General features: G+C 44.4%; 1 protein-coding gene across 2 annotated transcripts in view; it reads left to right on the top strand.

Annotated features, from left to right (window-relative positions):
• The window catches only part of LOC149065192 (cell adhesion molecule Dscam1-like), a 90,844-nt gene that overhangs the window by 45,941 nt on the left and 20,984 nt on the right, over positions 1-23,919 (top strand). The window contains exons 3-4 of one of the 2 annotated variants that reach the window (XM_089254495.1): positions 20,830-20,949; positions 22,352-22,519. The exons of the other annotated variant lie outside the window; for it this stretch is intronic. Of the exons in view, the coding sequence (XP_089110621.1) occupies positions 20,830-20,949; positions 22,352-22,519 (288 nt within the window). The remainder of the gene's footprint in view (positions 1-20,829; positions 20,950-22,351; positions 22,520-23,919) is intronic. 2 annotated transcript variants of the gene reach the window in all.

Raw genomic sequence — 23,919 nt, 5'->3', positions numbered from 1 at the left:
GGGTTGTTCGAACCACAATATATTATCAGAACAAAACGGCCATATACAGTGCAGAACAGCACAGTGATACCAAAAAGAATATCTGATCAAGAACTTCTCCAATATAACATGGCTTCCATCGCGGACTCGTGTTCTTTATGGCAAATGCCAATCAATATCTCAAAAACGGTTCACATGAAAGTTACCCGTGAATTATTTCCTCTTGAATACTCTTACTCCATCAATAATTTAACGTTGTCCCAAGTTTCTCAAATCAAATACTTCGGTGTCAGAATCTCAGCCGACTTATGTTGGAACAAACATGTGTTCACTACATTTACCACCAGAAGTGTCTTAACAAGCTTTTCTTCCTCCGCCGCAACCTCAAACACTAGGGTGGAACGGAAAAGGGTGTTTTTTCACTTTTTTTAGAAATTGATGTTGCCTTAGTATTCAAAAGATTTCTTTCAATGTTTTAAGAAGTTATACCAAAATATAGGAGTTAAGATTTCCATATACACTGGTGTAAGAAATTAAGAGAATTTGCAGACCTGGTCGATTATCTCCAGAACTACTGTACAGATTTTAATGAAATTTGATATGTACATACATTGATACAAATACGAAACAAATAACCATTCAATATAATTGTAATAGACACGCACGATCGTGCGCAACACTCGTTGGAGTCGGAAGGTATGAAACAGCGGTTGCAGAATAAACAAAAAAATGGGTTAATAGGGGTATGGTCCCCTCTTACAGATATACAGGTCTCGCAGCGTGATTTCATACTTGAAATAAGGCAGTTTATCATTTCCTGTGGCAATCGGTCCCACTCGTTCAGCACTGCTGTTTTCATTCCCTGGATGGTTCCCGGAGGGGGGTTGCGAGTTGCAATTGCCCGCCCCAGAGCGTCCCAGACATGTTCTATAGGGTTAAGGTCTGGAGATCTGGCTGGCCAATCCATCGGGCGAATATCCTCACTCTCTAGAAAATCGTCGAGCAGAAGAACTCTATGTGGCCTCGCGTTATCGTCCATTGAAATGAACTCAGGGCCAACTGCACCCCTGAAAAGGCGAACATAGGTCTCCAAGACCTCACACCAGTCACAGTGCCTCTTTCAAAGACATGGAGAGGTGTGCGGTCATCCAACATGATGCCTGCCCAGACCATTAAACCTCCTCCGCCATAATGGTCGATTTCGCGGACATTGGAGGGTAGGTAGCGGGTCCCTGGTTCTCTCCATATGAACGTACGGCGAGAATCGGTGCTTAGGCTGAACCGGGACTCATCAGTGAAGAGAACGATCGCCCATTGATCCATACTCCAATCTCTATGCTCAGCAAACAGCAGGGACGACAGCTCGGGACGCAAACAGCAGGTCTTCTTGCAAACAACCCTCTCTCATGAAGTCTTTTGGAAACAGATACACGGGTTCCTGTGGCTGCATACCAGTCACGAGAGAGCTGAAAAGCTGTAGCTACAAAACTATACCATGTTCCAAATTCACAAAAAGAACATAGTTTGACGATGTAGGTGTCAACAAGGAGAATGCCTCCATTGCTTCCTCTGTTATCACACAGTTATTACATTTCACTTAATTGCAAAATAGTCCGCTTTTTTTTTTTCAAACGATGGAAGAGTACTCCTTGAATTTATTCTGGCTCGAATGAAGCCTTCACGACATTCGGTTGTTGATACAGCAAGAGATGCTTCAGTTACGAGTCGTACGCACCGTTCAACTGCTCATGTGTGAAAATTCGGTATAGATGGAAAAGCAGGCTCATATAGTTTTCGTGGGTCCATTTCCTGATTTTTCATAATAGGTGGTTCAGTCACTCGCACTTGATCCCATGCACATAGTTCCGAATAGTCTTAGCAGAAAAGTTTATTTTCGGAACATGGAATGTACGGATTTCTGCTTCTGATAATCCTTTATTCTAATTTTCAAAATTCTCTTGATTCCCAGTTTTTGTAAATGGGATTCTCATCTGCGAATAATGAGAGCGATAAATTCTCTGGGTGGACGTAGAAGTTTTTTCTCCCATCGCCCCCAACACAATCTAACCCATGTTATACCCGTAGCTTCTACAGCCCCCCCCCCATCGGAACATTCCATCGCCCACGTTGGGAATCACTGATCTAGATGCTTCACAAGATGCCTTAGAGGTAACTCATTAAAGTGAAAAAGACAAATAAGCCATTGCAAGGGATGACCTATTTTTTTCTCTATTTATTTGATAACACCATTTTTATAACCAGTATTGGTAACAGTCCGTCGCATCTGATCGCCATCAATTCCTTCGTATCAAAATCTTGCTTCAAAAAGTCTAGGATTGACGACTTGCACTACTTACTGCTTCTTGGAGTTGTTCAAAAGCAAATGTAGTACTTGAGGTACTGAAATTGGATTTCATTTTTGTCTTCATGACGGCCATAGGCCCGATTAGTTTGATACAGCTGAATAACAGAAATCAAATCAAAATGAATCTGAAATCGAAACCAACACAAAACCAATGAAACTTATCTATGTTATTTTAAAAAGCAAGATTGATGTTTATGCGATGGGGGGTTGAATATACAACTATGCCTGCCAACACAGTGATAAGTAGCCAAAAAATAGTGATTTTTTAAGTATTTAATATCTATTGCATTTAAAAGTACGAAATGTCTTGAATATGGCTTTTCACAGGGCGAGATCCACATTTCAATAACTGGTAGTTTTAGCACACGGGGGGCTCTATAAAAAGTTAATTTCTTTATTTTTCACGTATACCGCCACCGAGGGAAATTTAAGATATTTTTGGTAATATATATATATATATATTGCACGGTCATTTAAAAACTTTCTGTAATTTAAAGTGCATTCTAAAGTAAAGTCAACGGTTGCACAGATATCTGCTGTGCAAACAAACAATTCTGAGCAACGTGGATAGGAAGATTTATTCATTGAAAATTTTGGCACTAAATGGGGGCACGATTGCACCCTACTAATTAATTAGCACAACTATTACCAACGTGAGAGCGCAAGTATATCACAATCAGGGGCAAAGGAACCACGGGTATATGACTATTAAGCAGCCAAGCCCTCCTGGGTGAATTTGTACCAAGGTATGGTCAACTTATTCTTCCGCAATATCGTAGGTTCCATACAGGACTGTCTTAAGAACCGGGCACACCCTGGGGAGCCTCATGGTAATATGGTATGGGGCTCTGGGAAAACCACTTTTTCTGAGGGGGGGGGGGCTTTTGTTAAGTCCGTCCATGGTTCCGTACTCTGTCGTCACTAGATTTAACTTGCATGGACACTCACTTCCCTCCTCCTCTTCCCAACTGAAGATTTCTGCCCTAACATATTTATAGATCTTCCGAGCTCTTCTTTCTTGGCTTCGTATTTATTGCTTGGATAAAACTTCAAGTCATTGTTCTTTCCATTCGTGTTGTATGATAACGGCCATTATACCCCCGTAATATCTTCCATAATTTTATGAGTGTAATGATTCCCCCTAAACGAGTCATTTCCTCCGTCATTTTGCCACAAACTCTTTTCTTCTGCAGAGAGCCTTGGGCCCCCACGTGGCTTTTGCGGTTTACGTTGATATCACGAGAAACAAATAAGGAATGGGGACATTAATTCGACTAAATTAGTGCGTGATTCCCTAGTTAGGTCCAACCGCTGCGACCACGTGCAAGAAAACTACTCGATAGTGCAAAGGGTTGTCATAACTTCGCCAACTGAATCCTATTTTGAGAACGAATTCCGCCAAAAATGGATCTTAGACCTGAGATCGGTAGGACGACACAAGGGGGAGGGGGTAAAAACATTCTCGTACTTCAGTTCTACAGGCCTACAACAGAATTAGTCTTCCAAATGTATTACATCAGTCTCATCACGTCTACTCAGAAAAAAAAAAAATTCCCTTTCCCCCCCCCCCCCGTTCAACCTATCGGATCCCACGTTGTATCTTCCCCGTCCTTTCCATCGCCCTCAAAACGGATGATATCGCCCACTTTCGGAAACACTGCTCTACAAGTACTTTGTCTAAAGAGCGGACGGGACGGGATGGGGTGATCGTCATTTCTGAAAGCCGGATGATGCGAGAGAAAAAATGGTATGGCCCACGAAATACGGGACGAACCTGCACAATTTCGCGAACTCGCAAAAATATCGCATGTTCGTACAGATTCAACATGTTTATTCTGGAGGATCATAGTAATAAGCAAGATGCTTGTCTTCCACTGTGAAGGTCAACGACACGGTCCACGGATTCGAATCCGACCAAAGAACATCAGATGCAAATTCTTTACCCACCGAGCTTGGGGTGACCACCGGTAAGTGGTGCCTTCATTTTCCACCCAACTCCACTGGTTGGAAATTTCCGTATGCGTGGCCAGCAGTGACCAGAGTGCTTATAAACAATCCCTACATTGTAGAAATTTGGCGCACGTGATTGGCCGAAATGAGTGATGAACCATTATGTCACTCCTCGTGAAATTTTTACTGGTGACGTTTAACAATAGATACATTTAGTTGCGCTGGAATCCGACATCCACCGTTGGAGTAATGGTTCAATGTGACCCTTAACCCCGCACAATCTACAATTTACGTTTCTGAAACGGCAACCGGCTCGATCATGCATTTGTTCGCCGCAACCAAAACAAGCCTTTTTGGAAGTTTGAATTTTTCCCCTTTTTTCCTGCATTTCCACCTTATCCACAAAACCCGCGTTGCAACAACGGGCGCCCAGTTGGGAATTCATCCTTTGAGCTTGTGATGAGGCCGATTAATTAGCCAAGGCCCTAGACACAGCGGTTCTAGAGATAATCGACCAAGTCTGCAAATTCTCTCAATTTCTTACACCAGTGTAGCACGAAGCACGAGACTCGCATACCGACGGTTGTTGTTCTTTCGGTTCGATCCCCCATTCAACTTTTTCCTCCCATCTTTCCATCTTTGCTGTCATTTACTGATTTACTAAAAAAGTTTCCATTGCGGTTCAAGTGCATCGAGAAGACAATAATAACGTGTAGCGAGCGCTCGGCGAAGCTGAGCCCACCTATCATTTACTGATTTAATAACAAATATTGTTTCAGTTTTCGTTAACACGTTCACTGCGGGGCCTAAATTGCTTGTCGTGTCCGTAGGGCGCATTTTTTTTTAAGATTAAAACTAGTTTTACATCTGGTGTACCTCAAGGATCAGTACTTGGACCCATTTTATTCCTAATATATGTAAATGATCTGTGTAACTTCAATTTGAAAGGAAAAATCACTGCTTTTCCTGATGATTTAGCTCTTTGTTACTCTGAAAGCTCTTTAGTTAACTTGAGGAATAACATGCAAAATGGTCTTAACTCAATAAATATCTGGCTTAGAAATAATAATTTAAAATTAAATACAGATAAAACTAAATATATGTTATTTGATTCTGGTACTTTCGATGATTTTTATGTCCTAAAATATCATAGCACGACAGATGGCTGTATCTCGGATTGTATGTGCACAGTTGTAAATGGAGTAGACACCTTTAAGTATTTAGAGATTTTTTTAGATTCAAAACTATCCTGGAAAACACATATTAATTATTTGAGTGTAGAATTAAATCGCGACATTTTAGGAAATTTTATTTTATCAGGAATAAATGTTCCCAATCCATTTTAAAACTTATTTATTTTGCGTTAGTAGAATCTAGATTGAGTTACGGCATTACATGTTGGGGTGGGACATACTTCAGTAATCTTTCTACACTTTTTGTCACACAGTATCATCCGTATCATTTTGAGTAAAAATAGACTCACGCATACATTTCCACTTTTCAATCAATTAAAGCTACTCCCTCTGTAACATTTGTACGTTTATAAAAGTTTAAAAATGTTTTATAAAAGAAGTGGCCATCTCAATCTGAAATTACATAAGTCCGGAATGCAATTTAGACGTCATACTATACCAAGGCCAAATAAAACTCGTTTCCGAAAACTTTTCCTTTATTTAGCTCCCAAAATATTTAATTTACTTCCTCAGTTAATAAAAGAACAATCTTCATGTACATCTTTACTCAATCTTTATCATGTACTCAAGAAGATTTAAATTATCTGTTTGACATTGTAATGTAATCTTCTTTTATCTTGCATACGCTGCTAAATGCCAAATTTTTTTTGTTTATCAATTCCATTCCTGTTGCCACTTATTTCTTGGTGTTATACTTTTGTACGTGACACCACCAAGGTGTCATGAGGCCCCCTAATAAAAGTCCCCCATGACGCCACCATGGCATTATTAGCAGTGAACGGGTTAATGAACTTTGAAATTAGGTTTCGCTCAAAACTCAGCCTCTCGTGCCACCTTGCTAGCTTTTTTGCTCGCAGTGACCAATCACCGGCGTGCTAATGCTTCCTGTGTTACCAAGAGAGTAGGGATTGTAATTACGCGACCGTGCGATAAAGTAGTACCAAGTCTCAGTAAAAAGAGACCCTCCTTACACACTTGAGTCTCCCGGGCCGAGACTGCTCTGATGTCAAGGAAAAGACAAAATTAGTCAAACAGTCAGTTTAGCCTCTCGACAGTCATACGAAAGAAATTATTTGTGTTTGGATGGATGGGGGGGGGGGCAGTCTCACATATGGGCCCACCTGGGCACGGTCCGAGAGACTCAAGTGCGTAGGGAGGGTCTCTCGATACTGAGACTTGGTACTACTTTACCGCACACCAGCTCCTGTCATATAATGTCATACGTCCCGTTTCTGAGCTTGATGCAGGTTTTTCGTTACAATTCGAAAAATAATTGGCAACACTGTAACAAGCATTAACAAAGAACGCAGAACAAACTTCAATTTTTTCAATTTACGCAGAAACAAACTTCACGCTAAGTTCACAATACGTACGTCGACATAAGAACATGTACCAGTTCGTCAGAAGAGGGATAACAGAGGAATATCGACGATGTGCATGTGTGGTTTAATAGTGGTGGATTTTTCGTTGACGTGATTTTGAGCTGCTTGTACTATGGTGATGATGGGTGATTCGACCTACTATTGGTCCATAACTGGGAATAGAATCTCTGATACCCCTCGAAGTTTATGCGTCCTTCTGTGTTAAGAGTGATCAAGCACACTTTTGATCTCAAACATTTTGCTCAACCCATGGCCCGTGGGCAAAATAGGACCTTTAGAATCTTCTGATGTGACCCATCAATCCGAACCTAATTTTCAAAAAACAAATAACCAAACCATTATCCATACAAATATTGTTTGGTTAAGCAGTGGTTATATCGCATATTGTTTTGTAAGAATTTATAATAAACTAGCTATAATAAGCGGCGTTGCCCTGGTTTTCTTCAATGAGGCTTTTTGGATCACGTCATCTATTCAAAAAGCTTCATTACTGGGAGTATTGAAAATGTGGCAAACCATTATAAAGGCATAAACTATTATACATATAATGGCAGTATTATATAAAGAAGTGGCAAACCATTGTAAAGGCATATGCATGTCTAAAACGCATTGCTAGGGAAGCACGGTAACCAAAGTAAACGTTCGGAAAGTCAAAAAGTTGAGGGTCAAAAACCATTGTTGCCCGACTTTTTTTTTTGCCAATTTGGGGCATTTTCCCTACTCTGACGAAATTTTAAAATAGCCTATCGTTCAAGTCGGGTCCGATTTGGTATATATGCAAAATTTGGTGACGATCAATCTAAAATTGTAGATTTTTATAGAGAACATATACACGCACAGACAGAAAATCAGTTTTATATATATAGATCAGGGTATATGTAAAAATTCAGGTTGGCCTAGCCCCATGTGGAAAAACAGTACCATTCATCTCTCGTGGGTGAAACGTTGTTTATTCGAACCAAAGTGAGCCCCTTGTGCACGTAGAGGAGGTGTAGTACCCCTATACCTTCTCTAAGCTTGTGCATTTGTCAACGCTGAAGACTTGAGATGACAAGACTCACTTACCCACTGGGTAAATTAGAGAGGGAAAAGTGAAATTTTAAACCGGAAGTGGTCATATTTCGGAACTTCTAATGGACCCTTAACCCTTCCGAGTCTTTATGTATATGAAACCGCTTTGTGTCTTGTTTCTATAACGAGGCGTATGGAAGCTGATACCTTAGCATTCTCTTACAGCAGGAAAATACGGTCGAATCCCGGTTTAACGAATGAAGCCATTCATTCCTCAGAATTCAGCCGCTGTAACGAGTTTGGCACTATTCTGAATCCCGGCTGAGAATGACGGCCAAAGTTCGCCGTTTGGGACGTGTCTCCCTAGACATGAACAGGTTAAGGTCAATGTGAAATAATCTCAATAGAGTTTGTGATTCCCTGATTCCCAACCTGCAACGCGTACCGCTGTGGGCCAAGTAGCGGTATTCGTTGAAGGAAAACGCGTAAAAAACATGGCACAATTTTCAAGGAGGTATATCAAGGAGTACATATATATACATATATATATGTACACTATGCCCAGGGCCGGGCTTAAGTATTTTGCTGCCCGGTGCAAAGAAATTTGCGTCCCATCTGAGCAGGGGTTTTCCAATACCACAGGGTGTCCACGGATACTCTGGTGCCCGAGAACGACTGCAAAACTCCTTCGTAGTCATAAAAAATGCCATTTGGCAATAAATATGGACAAAAGTGTCCGCTTCCCAGGGAAAAAATTGCAACTGCACCCCAGGCACTCGAAGATTTGGGCTCTCAGGGCTAGAAAACCGATTATCTACCCAGGCCCTCAACCTTATAGGTTCTCTATCTTGGACTGAATTGCAAGCTATTGCTTTGCTAAGAGGTTGAGAAGCCAAAAAATGTAATCTAAACATTTTTATTACCCTTTTGCGGCGCCAAACATTTAGCGGCCGCACCCTTCGAACCTGACTAAGACCGGCCGTGATTATGCTTAAATATGCACTGTGATTTCATAAAAATACAAATATATTTCTAGCGTTAAGCAAGCCTTTCCGCGTTTCTAGGAATAGGCACAATCAAGCTTCCTCCTACGAATTTTCTAGGTTCGCTTAAGACTTTAAACCACGTCTATAAGAAATCATGCCCCTGACACCTCGTACAAGACTATGGGCCAGTGTTCCCCCAAAGTCGCGAGGCACTTCTTTGAGCATGTAAGTATGTACTTGGCAGCTCTTTACAAATAAATGTATATATGTACCATTTTATTCAAACTGCGCCCAGGAGGCAATTGTCGCGAGGCACAGTTCTCAAAAGAATCAAATCCATCTATAACAATTGATACATCCATAGAATGTGTATATTGATTAGATGCATCTATTGTAACGAATATACATAATTTTAGTTTTCTAATAAAGCATCCAGGGGATTTTTGGGGGTCGGGCCTCTGGGACGTTGGCTGGGGGGGCGTCTTTCGGCTCCTCTCGGGGTTTGTGAGCCCCCATTGCCCGGTCTGAGTAGGGGCTGCGGGTTGCTCCGGACAATGGGGGGTAGGGTGCCCGGGCCGTACCGCCCCGGAGTCCCAATCGTAGGGACTGAGGGCCGCGGGGCTTTTTTGAGCCTAGTGGCCCGGCGCAATTTGTTCTCTCCAGCATGGCCCCAACCTCTCGGGGTAACTGGCTTATATCCCCTAAGGCAGTGGTCGGCAAACTCATTAGTCAACGGAGCCAAATATCTACAGTACAACGATTGAAATTCCTTTCGAGAGCCAATATTTTTTTTCAACTTAAACTATATAGGGGTAGGTACATTGTTATTAGCTTAATTAGGGTGCTCCTAGGCTGGCCTTTGCTAAAAACGCCCTCGATCTGATTGAGGTACGTTCGCTGAGGTCGACCCCCTTCAGACTCTCCCATCCACACTCGTCTTGTATATGACCGATGTTGGATGCGGATGGAGAGAGGTGACCAAGGGAGGGTAGCCATGAGAGGTGGTGGCCCAGGAGCGTCGTCTTCTATGATGTGGTCGGGTAGAGGTTGACGTTCCTTTGGTATGGGAAAACATTGCATGCCCCCTCCCATGTTCCGAGAAGACTCGGCTTTTGCGTCTATCTGCCCCCCCCCCCCAGTACCTTAAGAAAAAGCCTCGTTTTCGACAACTTTTTCCCGAACTTCCTAGTTTCGACCCACCTAATTGGTCGCGAAAGTGTCACATGACAGCAGCGTCAGGCTTTCGGCAAAAGCCCGCGAAAAAGATGACTCAATAAGGAGGGGAAAGGAGCGAGAATAAAATGGCCAAAATGTGCTGTTTAAACCAGTGCCGTCTCAACGCATGGGGCCCACCCGGCCACGGCCCGGGGACCCTCAAGGAAAGAGGGGCCTCAAAGAAATTAGAACCGGTTGAAATTTTCGAAAATTTGTCAGGTAGGGCCTCAGAAAAATCACTTGGCCCGAGCCCCCGTCACGCTCTTAAGACGGCCCTGGTCTAAACATGATTTTTCAAAAATCTGGAGTTTTTGTTCTCCCGCACGTGGTATTTTGTCGAAGAGCCACACTCTAGGGGCCAAAGAGCCGCATGTGGCTCGCGAGCCGCGGTTTGCCGATAACCGCCCTAAGGGATAGAGCCTGGGTCATATGTCTGGTCTTAAAGTGTTTCCTAAAGTGGGCAATATCGGTCCCTGGTGGGCGATAGAAGCTACATAGATAGTATAACATAGGATGCTGTGGGTTCGCTTGAGTTGGGGGCGACGCGAAAAAAGGGGGGGCACTTTCTCTCAAAGGGGCGATGGAACAAAATGTTTGGAAAATTATGCTATGGGCAATCAAACTTCCAACGCATTTCCAGGAATACGCAAAGAAAGGGAAAGGCAAACATGCTTTACGAGAATTTTACGTTGTCGTTATAGCGAATGTCTTCCGATTTTCATTCATAAAAAAAACTCGCTATAAGCGGATATTTTTTGTATCTTCAAGATCAAACTCTTTGAAAATCACTTCCGAATTACTCGTAATAGCGACATCCTCGTTGTATGACCAGTGGTGTATTTACAGGAAAGGGCTTAGCGGGGTGTTACCCTGGGCGGCTAGTTCAGACGGGCGGTAAATTTAAAGGATGATTGGTCAAAGAAAATTAGTAGAATGGGAGAAGTGTGCAGAAAAATTTGTATTACCCTCAATAAAACCACTTTTGCCTGGACAGCTAGGGGTCATTCAAGTATTACGTCAGTATAGATGGGGAGGGGCGGCTTTCCGATTTGCTGACTTTCAATGACGAGGGGGGTTTGGATGATGCTTACGTCATCAACCACCCTTTATGAAGATGTGAAATATTCCTAATGGCATCTTATTCGGAGCCCCAAAACGGAAAAACCTTTCGATAGTTATTGGGCACCTGAACTAACATTCTACCTATAAGTCCCTTACAGAGCCACTTTAGTGATCTCTAAATGTTTCACGGATCCTTCAAGTGCTCAGGAAATGTTACCGGGCCGCTTAAGTGCTCTAGAAATGTGTCCGGGCCGCTTACGTGCTCTGCAACTGTGCAACGCATCACTCAAGTGATCCATAATTATGCCAAGGATCACTTAAGTAATCTGGGAATGTTCCGCGGGTAACTTGAGTGATGTAGAATCGCACTGGGGGGCCGCTTATGTGCTCTAAAATCGTGCCACATGTCACTCAAGCGATCTCAAAATGTGCCACGGATCGTTTAAGTGTTCTGGAACTGTGTCGCGGGCTACTTAAGTGATCTTTGAATGTGCCACGGGCCACTTAAATGCTCTGGAATTGTGCCGCGGGTCATTTAAGCGGCCTGTAAATGTGCCGCTTAGTTCATTTTTACAAAATTCGGTTTGAGGGGGCAAACCACATTACTTTCGTTGACAAGAATGGAGGGGTCAAAAATTTGCGGACGTAATACTTGAACGGCCCCTGGGTCAGTTAGCGACGAAAAAAAAAGTGATGTTTAGAGTTTGCAAGCGCGCGAGTGAGCTATATAGCCCTATAACTCCAGCTATCGATGGCTTTGGTTGTACCCGCACAGTTGGCCTGTATAGGTATAGCTGAGCGTGTGTGTAGGGTGTCTTTACTGTATTTCCCTATTCTATGGCTCCTAAGAAAACCCGGATTACTGGGCAGGCCGGATTATCGAGAGTGTACTGTATGTACTTGTTTTTACTTCTATCCATATCAGCATATGATAGAGCAATATAATCTTTATGCCAAGATAATTTATAATAACATGATTATAAATGAGCATATATAGATACTTTAATAGCCATGCTAGTAAGATTAGGGGCCGTTCAAGTATTACGTCATCATCGATGGGGGGGGGGGTCCAATTTGCTGACTTTTTATACATCTTACTCGGTGCGCCAAAAACGAAAAAACCCTTTTGATAGTTTGTGGGGGCTTGAAGTAACATCCCCTCCCCCTCTACTGATAAGCGCCCTACTGAGCCACTTTAGTGATCTCGAAATGTGCCCGGGTGGCTTAACTGCTTGCTCTGGAAATTTGTACGGGCCGCTTAAGTGCTCTGGACCTGTGCCACGCATCAATCAGGTGATCCGTAATTATATGCCGCGAATCACACACACACACACACACTTGAATAATCTGAGAATGTGCCGCGGCTAACTTGAGTGATGTAGAACTGCACTGGGGGGGGGGGGCACTTAAGTGCTCTAAAACTACATCCAGTCACTCAAGGGATCTCTAAATGTGTCACGGATCGCTTAAGTGTTTCTGGAACTGTGTCCCGGGTCATTTAAGTGATCTGAAAATGTGACGCTTACTTCATTTTTACAAAATTAGGGTTGAGAAGGGCAGGCAGCATCATGTAACCCCCAGGGCCATATTTGGTCCGCGGGCCAATGGTCTTTATCATTATATGGCTTAGAGGGTGGGCCGCAGTGAATTTGTTACAGATAAATTTTGAGTTCATAGCCTTCTCAAATAACATTGAAATTAACAGAAATTTATTATATTAATGTATACAAATACAACGCCACAACAGGCAAATTGCCCAACGAGGTCGCTGACTTAAGAACATCATGGATCCCCGAGCCATTTTTTGGAGGCCCTACCTACTACTGCTACACCACAAGTGCACCCCCCCGCGGAACCCCCAACGAATCGGTACATGCGGGAATGTGCGTGTACGTGTAGTGAAACCTGACGTGAAGTTTTTTTTTTGTTTCTCTGTAATGCTTGTTATGTGTAGTGCTGCCATCTGCCACCAGTTTTTCTAACTATGAGTGAAGTGTTACGATTGAATGATTTATCGTTGTAGGACTGTTGCTCTCTGTGGCGAGACTTTTTAACGGGGAGATCGGCTCGCATTTGCGCCTTGAAGTTGGGAACCACAGAAAACCAACTTCAGCCGACCACCACTGTGGGGTTCGAACCCGGATCCTCGCATCGCGAGTCCGTCACTATAAGCACTCGACCACCACAGCGGCATGTAAAGGTGTTTTCTTTCGAAATTTCAATTGAAAAACATTTTTTGCATTAAAAAATAAATTTTTGATCGTGGGAGAAGGGCACGAGCCCCCCCCCCTCCCCCCCGTGTACGTCTCTGATCCCACCAATATGCGTTAGGATTCAGAGGGGGCAGAGCTGATGACGAAATTTTGCTGACAAGGGGGGAGGGGGGGGGGGGGGTCAGAGTTTTGCTGACGCGGGTGGGGGGTCAAAAATGGCTGAAAATTTGCTTACGTAATACTTGAACGGCCCCTTATGATAATTCTTGTGAATAATTATATTGTAAATATACAATTCTTAATAATAATATGCATTTTGTTCTGAAAGAAAAATGATCTGCTCATTATTCAATTTTTCAAATTATGGCGGAAAAATGGTGATTTTTCATTTCTATATGAGGGTGTGTTTTCACCATAAAAACCGTGGGAAAAACATGTTTTCACTGACGGTGTAAAAGCTATGGTAAATACCGGTAATAACCATCAACGGTAAATACCGTGCCAACCCCCCCCCCCCCCCCAGTAGAGAGAGACGCCATATTCTCTCATTTATCTGCGGCAGATTTCAAGAAAGCATGTACAGTGTGTGTAAGTACTATATTTTTCTCCTCCCCGCGGCCATAAATTCGGTCAAGCATAAGCCGGGCTCTTTCAAAAATCCATAAAACGTAGCCCCTGCCTTGGCCCGCTGCCAAGAAAACACGGACGTGGTCACGTGACTCGAGTCAGTCGATGATGTCATCGGGAGCGCCAAAAGAGATTATAACATTGTCGCTCCCGTTTTTGTTAGAAAGATCTGGGAAATCGGGGGGCCCGTCTTGCAATTGCCGTTTCGATGCATGAAGGGGGAGCCCCCCAAAAAAAAAGGACCGTTCGAATCAGTGGTTCTTAACCGCAGGGTGCGGGAGAGCATTTTGGGGGGGGGGGGGGGCGAGAGGGGGAAGGATTACATGTTGGATGGTTATTCGGGAAAATCGAGATGATAATAACTGAATTTCTCGATTCTTAAAATAACATGAATTATACAGACATTTTTGACTACTTATCTATTAACTTTCGTTTGTAGGAATGTATTACATGGGATTCTCGTAGTAAAAATGTTTGACAACAACCGCAGTGTCAAACGTTTTGACATTTTGACAACTTTTAACTTCCGCTTGTACGAATGTATTACATGGGATTCGCGTGTTGTAGAAGTTTCTTTTTCAATTACACGTTCGTACCTGTTTTCCATTTCGATCGAGAAAAAGCATCATTCATACCCAAAATGCAACAGAGGTTCTTAACCTATGGGTCGCTGGGGCTTCCTCGAAGGGTCGCGTGAACCCACTTACGGCCAGGGATTCTTCATCTGTAGGTCACAACCGTAACTGTATTCGCAGGGGCTTCCGAGATGGTTCATATAAATCCCCCTCACAGACAGGGATTCTTGAGCTATGGGACGCGACCCAAATTCGATTCACAGGAGCCTCCGAGAAGGGTCGTACGAATCCACTAACAACCAGGGGTTTTTGAGCCATAGCTCAAAAAACACCTGGCTGTCGCGACCCAAACTTGATTCGGAGATGCTGCTGAGATGGGACAAAGAAATCCACTTAGTCCTGTTATAAATGCACTTGATTCGGAGATGCTGCTGGGATGGGGCGTAGAAATCCACTTACAAGTGCACTTGATTCGGAAATGCTGCTGAGATGGGACGAAGAAATCCACTTCGTCCTGTTACAAGTGCACTTGATTCGGAAATGCTGCTGAGATGGGACGAAGAAATCCACTTCGTCCTGTTACAAGTGCACTTGATTCGGAAATGCTGCTGAGATGGGACGAAGAAATCCACTTCGTCCTGTTACAAGTGCACTTGATTCGGAAATGCTGCTGAGATGGGACGAAGAAATCCACTTCGTCCTGTTACAAGTGCACTTGATTCGGAAATGCTGCTGAGATGGGACGAAGAAATCCACTTCGTCCTGTTACAAGTGCACTTGATTCGGAGATGCTGCTGAGATGGGACGAAGAAATCCACTTAGTCCTGTTACAAATGCACTTGATTCGGAGTTGCTGCTGAGATGGGACGAAGAAATCCACTTAGTCCTGTTACAAATGCACTTGATTCGAAGTTGCTGCTGAGATGGGACGAAGAAATCCACTTAGTCCTGTTACAAATGCACTTGATTCGGAGTTGCTGCTGAGATGGGACGAAGAAATCCACTTAGTCCTGTTACAAATGCACTTGATTCGGAAATGCTGCTGAGATGGGTCGTAGAAATCTACTTCGTCCTGTTACAAGTGCACTTGATTCGGAAATGCTGCTGAGATGGGTCGTAGAAATCTACTTCGTCCTGTTACAAGTGCACTTGGTTTGGAAATGCTGCTGAGATGGGACGAAGAAATCCACTTAGTCCTGTTACAAATGCACTTGATTCGGAGTTGCTGCTGAGATGGGACGAAGAAATCCACTTAGTCCTGTTACAAATGCACTTGATTCGGAAATGCTGCTGAGATGGGTCGTAGAAATCTACTTCGTCCTGTTACAAGTGCACTTGATTCGGAGTTGCTGCTGAGATGGGACGAAGAAATCCACTTAGTCCTGTTACAAATGCACTTGATGTGCCCTCGTGTCATTAGCATGCTGCGGTTATATTTGATACTGTCGTGAAACGTAATCAAGTGCCAAAGAAAACATATATACAGGGTGTCCTTCAGGTTCTCACTTGGCCTTTATCTCATCAATCGTTCACCGTGGAGGAATGGTTAAAATCTAAAAATTGCTCAAAATAAGTTCAAGGTTCACTCTGTAACACTTTCGAGAGTGAAAACACAGCGTCATCTAATGAAAAAAAACTAAATTTCTATATGACGCCCTATCCTTAAAAACCCAATTAGAAAATTGCAGCCCTGTATCTTCATAGTGACGGACTCGTGATGCGAGGATCCGGGTTCGAACCCCACAGTGGTGGTCGGCTGAAGTTGGTTTTCTGTGGTTCCCAACTTCAAGGCGCGAATGCGAGCCGATCTCCTCGTTAAAAAGGCCTACAACGTTACAAATATTCAATCATTACACTTCATTCCCAATTTAAAGTATAGATGGCAGCACTGAAATATCATACACAACACTAGCTACACACTCAGACTGTTAGGTGTACACACTCACTTTGTTCCAGACTCTGCCACGAAGCTGGGCTGGAAGAGATCTCGGCAACGGGATAAAGTCCGGTGGCAGAGACCCTGGCGTTCATTCATTCAGCCCTGTATCTTCTGAGGCCACGAGAAACCAAAAAAATGCAAGTTTCCAAATGCAATATTCGCCGAGCCATTCTTGAATTCTAAAAGTTTGGAAAGAACAGCATAAATGAGGGAATAGAGCAGTGATTCCCAATGTGGGCGTTAATTCCCCCCCCCTGGGGGCGATGGAATGTTCCAGGGGGAGGTAGAAGCTATGGGCATAACATGGGTTCCTATGGGTTAGATAGATTGCGTTGTGGGGCGATGGGACAAAAAGGTTGGGAAACTATGGAATAGAGCATTGTCAGTTATAGTTTATGCCATAGTTTCCCAACCTTTATTGTCCCATCGCCCCCTTCTTTCTAAATTTTTTTCTCCCATACCCCCCCCCCCCCAACGCAATCGAACCCATAGGATCTTATGTTATACCCGTAGCTTCTACCGCCCCCCCTGGAACATTCCATCGCGTTAACGCCCACGTTGGGAATCACTGGTTTATGCTATTCTTTCCCAACTTCTTTCGGATATATCACTTATAGAAACGTGGAATATTTTTGTTGGCCTCGGGAAAGACAGGGCCACAACCTTCTCCCGAATTAGGTTATCTCTAGGGCAGGGCGTCCATTTAAAAATTTATAAATTTTTCATTAGATGGCGCTGTTTTCACTCTCGAAACTCTTACCGACTGAACCCTGAACTTATTTTGAGCATTTTTAAAATTGACGAACGGTTGATGGGATGAATGAGCTAAGCGGCAGTTCCAGTTTTCCATCTGGCGATTTCCAAATCACGTGATGGCGACCTGCGGCGCAGTTCCACATCACTTCAGTGGCCCGAGGCACATTTACAGATTGATCAAGAGGCCCGCGGAACAATTTACAGACCTCTTAAATGGTCTGCGACACATTTAGAGATTACTTAGGTTGCAGGGCGGTGATGGTCCAGATGAGTGTGCCCGTGGCTTATTCTAGCATTCAAGTGACCCGTGGTACATTTACTGATCACTTGAGTGATATGCGGCATAGTTTTAAAGCACTTAACTGGCCACGGAACATTCACAGACCAACCTAGTGGCCCGCGGCACAATTTGCACAGGTCACTTATGTGATCTCTCTCTCAAGTGATCGCACACGTTCAACAAAAAAATGTGAACGAGGGACATGCACGGTTAAGTAGTACTTCCACATCAGTTTAGTAGCCCGTGGCATATTCTTAGATCACTTAAGTGGCCCGCGGCACAGTTCATAAGCATTAAAGTGTCCCATGGCGTAATTACAGATCATCACGGCACAGTTCCAGACCACTTGAGCGCCCCCCGATGCATTGGCAGATCACTTAACTGACACACGGTGCAGCTCCACATCACTCAAGTGGCCCACGGCACATTATCAGATTGCTTGGGAAACCCGCAGCATATTACTGATCACTTGAGTGACCTGCGGCACCACAGTTCCAAAGCACTAAAGTGCTCCGCGACAAATTTGCAGATCACTGAAATACCCGGCAGTGCAGTTCCACATTTCTTCAATGGTCTGTGGTCTATCAGAAATCCATATCACTTTAAGTGACGAGCGGCACAGTTCCAAAGCACTCAAGTGACCCTGGGTATATTTACTGATCACTTGAGTGAACTGCGGTACAGTTTAAAGCACTTAAGTGGCCGCGGCACATTTTTCGATCACTTAAGTGACCCATTGCATATATACAGTTCACCATGGCAAAATTCTAGACCACTTAAGCGACCCACGACACAACTCGCGGCGCTGTTACAGAATCACTTAATTATGTGATCCCGCGACACGTTTTCAAATTAATGTGAAGTGGCCCTTATTCTATTAAAGATTGAACACCCTTGGTTTAAATTAGTCAAGGCAGGCGTCTTCAATCCGTTTCTCGCGAGCACCAAGGTGTTCCCTGAAGTGCCCAGAGTGCTCGATGCTCGTGTCCAAATACGTGCTTGCGAGCACGTATTGATTAACATACCAATCACACACCGTGAAGGCATCGCATTCACGGATTGGAATCATCGTCATTTCACGCATTCATATGTTACACTTGCTGTAAGGGTGCTCATTTTTTGATGATGGGTACAGGCAGTGCTCGTGCTGGAAAAAAGTTGAAGACCTCTGAGCTAAGGGGCGTGGGTGGTCAAGGCCAGGGCCGCCACTAGGGGGGGGGGAGCAGGTAGATCTCGTGCCCTGGGCGCTGGACCGAGGGAGCGCAAATTTCATTCTGAAACTTCTCCTCCAACATTACAGGGGGGGGGGGGCGTCAAAATGCGCGCTTTCCCCGGATGACCAAGCATCTAGTTGCGGCCCTTGTCGAGGCCCCTCCCCCCTCAATTCAAGGGCTCCTCTATAATAAAGTCTGATAAGCAAAAGGTCAATCCACGCTATCATAAGACAACTTCGGGGGGGAGGGGAGGCTGAGCTTCTAGTTTTATATTGGGGGGGGGGGGAAGAGATGGGCATCCAAACATCGAGCCATGCATAACCTGCGTGGAATCCTGGCTTGGAGGCCTGCCCAATATGTTGTTTTTAGGCCGCCCCTCCTTCCCAATGCAGATGGTGGGTCAGTTTATGATGACCTATGTTCATGTTATTTTCCTGAAAGCTAAAAAGAGGAATTCTGCTATTTTAAAAACAGGGATGTCGAATGGGTAAGTTCATGCCCCCCCCCAACAACCCGGGGCAAAGCTGCCTGAATGCCCGAGGCCCACCCGAGCATGACCCAGAGGTCTCATAATGATCAGATCGGCTTACAATTCTCGGGAGCAACTATGTAGATCGAGGGTGCTCGACGTTTTGGAGAGTGCGGGCTACTTCGTTGGTTTGGAAACGTGTCGCCGGCTGCGTGAGTTATCTTAAAATTTGCCGCGAGTCACTCAAGTGATCTGAAAGTGTGCCGCGAGCAATTTAGGTGTCCTGGAAATAGGCCAAGAGCCACCCCGGCAACATAGGTGGGGATAGACTTGGAAGTCTGGGGGGGCAAGGTCATTATTGCTGAGGGGGCACGATGATGATGATGTCAATTCACATATATACATTAGATCAGTCGACTCCACCTTTGGCGCTGGGCGGGGTGGGGGGGGCGGCGTTAAGCCATTATTTCACCACCGGGCCCTAACACTAGTCACACCGGGCCGTGGGTGTCATTTTCCTATTAATTTCTTGTTTGTTGTGTGTATGACCGGGCCTTCCACTTACGCAAAAAAGATTTACCAGGCCGCGGGCTTCCAAAGGTTGAGAACCACTGATTTTAAGCGATGTGGAAATGTGCCAAGAGCACACTTAAGTGACCTGCAAAAATGCTACGGGCCTCTTAAGTGATCTGGGGGTGTGCTGCGAGCCCCTCGAGTTATCTCGAAGCGTGCTTCTGGCCACTCGCGAGTGATCAGGAAATATGCTGGCCAGTCACTTATGTAGTTTCCAAATGCACTACCTGCACTTGACTGAACTAGAGGTGTGCTGCGGGTCGCTCAACTGATTTGGATATCTTGAGGCATGACGATCGATTCCTGCTTTGGGCCGCTTAATTGATCTGGCTGTGCGCACAGTTGGCAGCTTAAATAATCTGCAAATGTGTCGCGAGCCACTGAGCCAGTTTTGAAATGTGCCATAGGCCACTCAAGTGATTTCATAATCTTTGTTGGGCCACTTGAGTGGTTTGGTTATACGTCACGGGCCAAATCAGATGACTCCGAGGGGCCACATGCAACATTTGATTCTCGGATGTTGGGCGTACATGATGTAGATTGATAGGCAGGTATTTCTAGACAGGGAAGGGGGTGGCTGAGAAAAATTCCAGGCCTACGTTAAGGGTGCTCCTAATGCAGCATTAACGGTGCTCGCGACACGATAAAGGGGAAGACCATTCTCTTCAGTGGATCGAACCAGCGCCATCTTTAACTGTGCTTTAGAAGTTGTTGATCGAACTCGACGCCACAGGCTGGCGGACTGGAAATAGACCCCAGGCTTTAGAGCCGGAGATGCTCAAACGATCCCGGCATTTTTCAGCATGGTGTCGAGCACCCCCGAGAACTAGTTCAGCTATCAAGATCTTTTATGTAAGGCTCAAACCGAACCTGCCGAAGGTCTGAAACACTTCCGACAACCCCATCGCCCCCCACCCCCTTCCCGGAATAGGCCTTGCTTTTGGGAGTATCTTTAGACCACCGCCCAGATTATGTATTTAAAAATGGATGACTGTTTGTGTGTACAGTTTTTCATACGTGTGTGTAATTTTTCTTTGCAGCTCCCCCGAAATGGGCACGAGCACCCGTGGACATTTCGGTCGGTTTGGAAGGCCGAGTCATATTGGACTGTGAAGTGAAGGGTCATCCCAAGCCGGTCATATCCTGGACCAAAATCGAAGGTGAGAAAGAATCTCATACGCTTACAGTGGAACCGCTCTGAACGGGAGATCTATTCCGGTCCGTCAACTCTACTAAGAGCCCAACTCTCTGAAGGAGACCGCTAGATCTTTTCTGGTCCTTTACTCTATTAAGGGTCCATACCATATCTATTCTGGTCCATCAACTATATTAAGGACTCACTCCCCCCCCCCCCCCGAATGGTTCACTGAACTTTTCTGGCTCTTCAGTTCTATTAAGGACTCATCAAATCTTTTCTGGTCCTTTAACTCTTAAGGGTTCACTTCTCTGAATGGTTTACCAGATCTTTTTTGACCCTTCAATTCTATTAAGGGTCTACCTCTCTGAACGGGACCACCAGATCTATTCTGGTCCATCAACTATATTAAGAGCCTCTTCTAAACCTCTGAAGGTGACCGCTAGATCTTTTCTGGTCCTTCTACTCTATTAAGGGTCCATTTCTCTGAAACGGGACCACACCAAATCTATTCTGGTCCATCAACTATATTAAAGACTCACCCCCCCCCCCGAATGGTTCACCAAACTTTTCTGGCCCTTCAGCTCTATTAAGGACTCATCAAATCTTTTCTGGTCCTTCAACTATTAAGGGTTCACTTCTCTGAATGGTTTACCAAATCTTTTTTGGTCCTTCATCTCTATTAAGGGTCCACCCCTTCCAACTGAACCACCAGATCTATTCCGGTACCCCAACTATATTGAGGACCCACCTCTTTGAAGCGTTCACCATATCTTTTCTGGTCCTTCAACTCTATTAAAGGCCCACCAGATCTATTCTGGTCCATCAACTATATTATGGACTCACCTCTCTGAATGGTTCACCAAACTTTTCTGGTCCTTCAACTCTATTAAAGGCCCACCAGATCTATTCTGGTCCATCAACTATATTATGGACTCACCTCTCTGAATGGTTCACCAAACTTTTCTGGCCCTTCAGCTCTATTAAGGACTCGCCAAATCTTTTCTGGTCCCTCAACTGTTAAGGGCTCACCTCTCTGAATGGTTCACAAAATCTTTTATGGTCCTTCAACTCTATTAAGAGTCCACCTCTCTGAACTGGATCACCAGATCTATTCCGGTACCCCAACTGTGTAGAGGACCCACTTCTCTGAAGCGTTCGCCAAATCTCTTTTGGTCCTTCAACAATTAAGAGCCCATCTCTAAAAAGTTCACCGAATCATTTTTGACCCTACAACTCTCTATTAAGGGCTCACTAGATCTTTTCTGGTTCTTCATCCCTATAAAGTACTCACTTCCCTGAAAGGGCTTGTTTTGTGTGAGAGGCCCTCTTAGTGAGAGAGAGAGAGGTTTCACTTATTTGTTATATAAAGCTTAAACAATGCACAATTCCTGATACCGAATTGATCTCGTTAATTCTCATTTCAGACGATGGGGAGCGTCACGTGATCAAGACATCCGGTCGTTACTCGACAGCTGACAACGGCTCTTTGCTCATCTCTGACGTCAGGCCGGAAGACGCCGGCACTTACGAATGCAGTGCCTCCAACGGAATCGGTAACGGTCTCACCAAAATGGCCGCCCTCAGCGTTCACGGTAAGGCGGTCCCTTCTCCCCCTTCATGATTCGAAGGAAGAGAGAAATAAAAGTTATAATGTCTTTATCTCACACGTTTCAGGTAACAATTGACCAATGAGAATCTTCTATATGCTTATGACGTCATCACTGTTATCCGTAGATAACGATCGTTGACCTATGGGAGATTCTTAAAAAACTATGACGTCACTGCAATAGATACCGTTGACCAATGACGCTTCTTAAAGAGTATGACGTCATCACAATCGAAAACATTGAGGGATGAAATTGATTTGTTGTATTTTTCAACATTTTTGCAGTCGTCACAAGTTTATTTTGCTGTCTTTGTTAATGTATTAATTGTATTTTGACATTTCATGTGCAATTGCTAATCATGATTTATCCCATAGCTTCTGCCTGATTCAAAAGTGACATACAGGACCATTCACGTGGTAACATGGGAAATTGATTCCGCCTCGACGACCAGTGGCGTATTAACTGGGAAGGGGGGGGGGGCTTAGCGGGACAAGGTCAGAGGCGCGGCAAATTTTAGTAATGAGCTGTCAAGAAAATAGAATAAGGGCGGTAAAACCATAAGCCTGCCTCTACCTAGAGGGAGAGACTACTACTTTACCGCACACCAACTCCAATCATATCGCCATACAGAAATTCACTACCGATAGAGTTGGGTCGGAATTGAAGGCGCCATCTGTCGATTGTCACCTCAGGCTCCGTGGGAAAACAAATTGCTACAGTATCAATGTTCATCTCTCAGGATCGAACTCGCGGACCTCAATCTTCGTGGTGGAAGACGAGCATCTTGCCGCTCAGGCAGAGAGAGAGGGATGTGGACTAGGTCAGTGACCGACCTAGAGAGTTCGCAAGGATGTTAATGACAACATAGTGCATCATTTTCTTTTTTACTCACTCGCTCGATCAATCACTCACTGGCTCACTCACCCTGCTCATCCACTCACTGATTCTGTCTTCTTGTGGATGGATTTCTTGTAGTTGAGTTTTCCGCATGCGTTGCTAATACGATGAAGTCCACAGACCCCCCCGCACAGAATGATATTCAGCACACCAGTCTCACTGTGACTCCCTGAAACCTGGTTAAGAACATAACCTGTGAGCCATAAGTTATCTGAAGATTGTACCCGTATATACAAAGAACGTTATTAAGGTAAAGTTTTCGACAGTCTTTCCGCCCCCGGAAATTTTGCCTTTCCTGACCGTGTGAGTGACGAAGTGAGTGATCGTATGAGTGATTGAATGAATGGAACATTCCTCCCCGGGCATTTCAGCTTCGACGATTAGCCCCTTGTATAAATATAATGAGCAGGCTGTAAAAAAGTGAACCGTACAAATACATTTTTTTAAATACAGTTAAATCGCGATATAACGAAAACACGGTCACTCAC

This window comes from Pholcus phalangioides, unplaced genomic scaffold (genome assembly GCF_987345545.1).
Source record: "Pholcus phalangioides strain wild (caught in Gottingen) unplaced genomic scaffold, Ppha-v1.0 ptg000041l_1, whole genome shotgun sequence".
Lineage (NCBI taxonomy): Eukaryota > Metazoa > Arthropoda > Arachnida > Araneae > Pholcidae > Pholcus > Pholcus phalangioides.
This window is presented reverse-complemented; position numbering and strand designations above follow the sequence as displayed.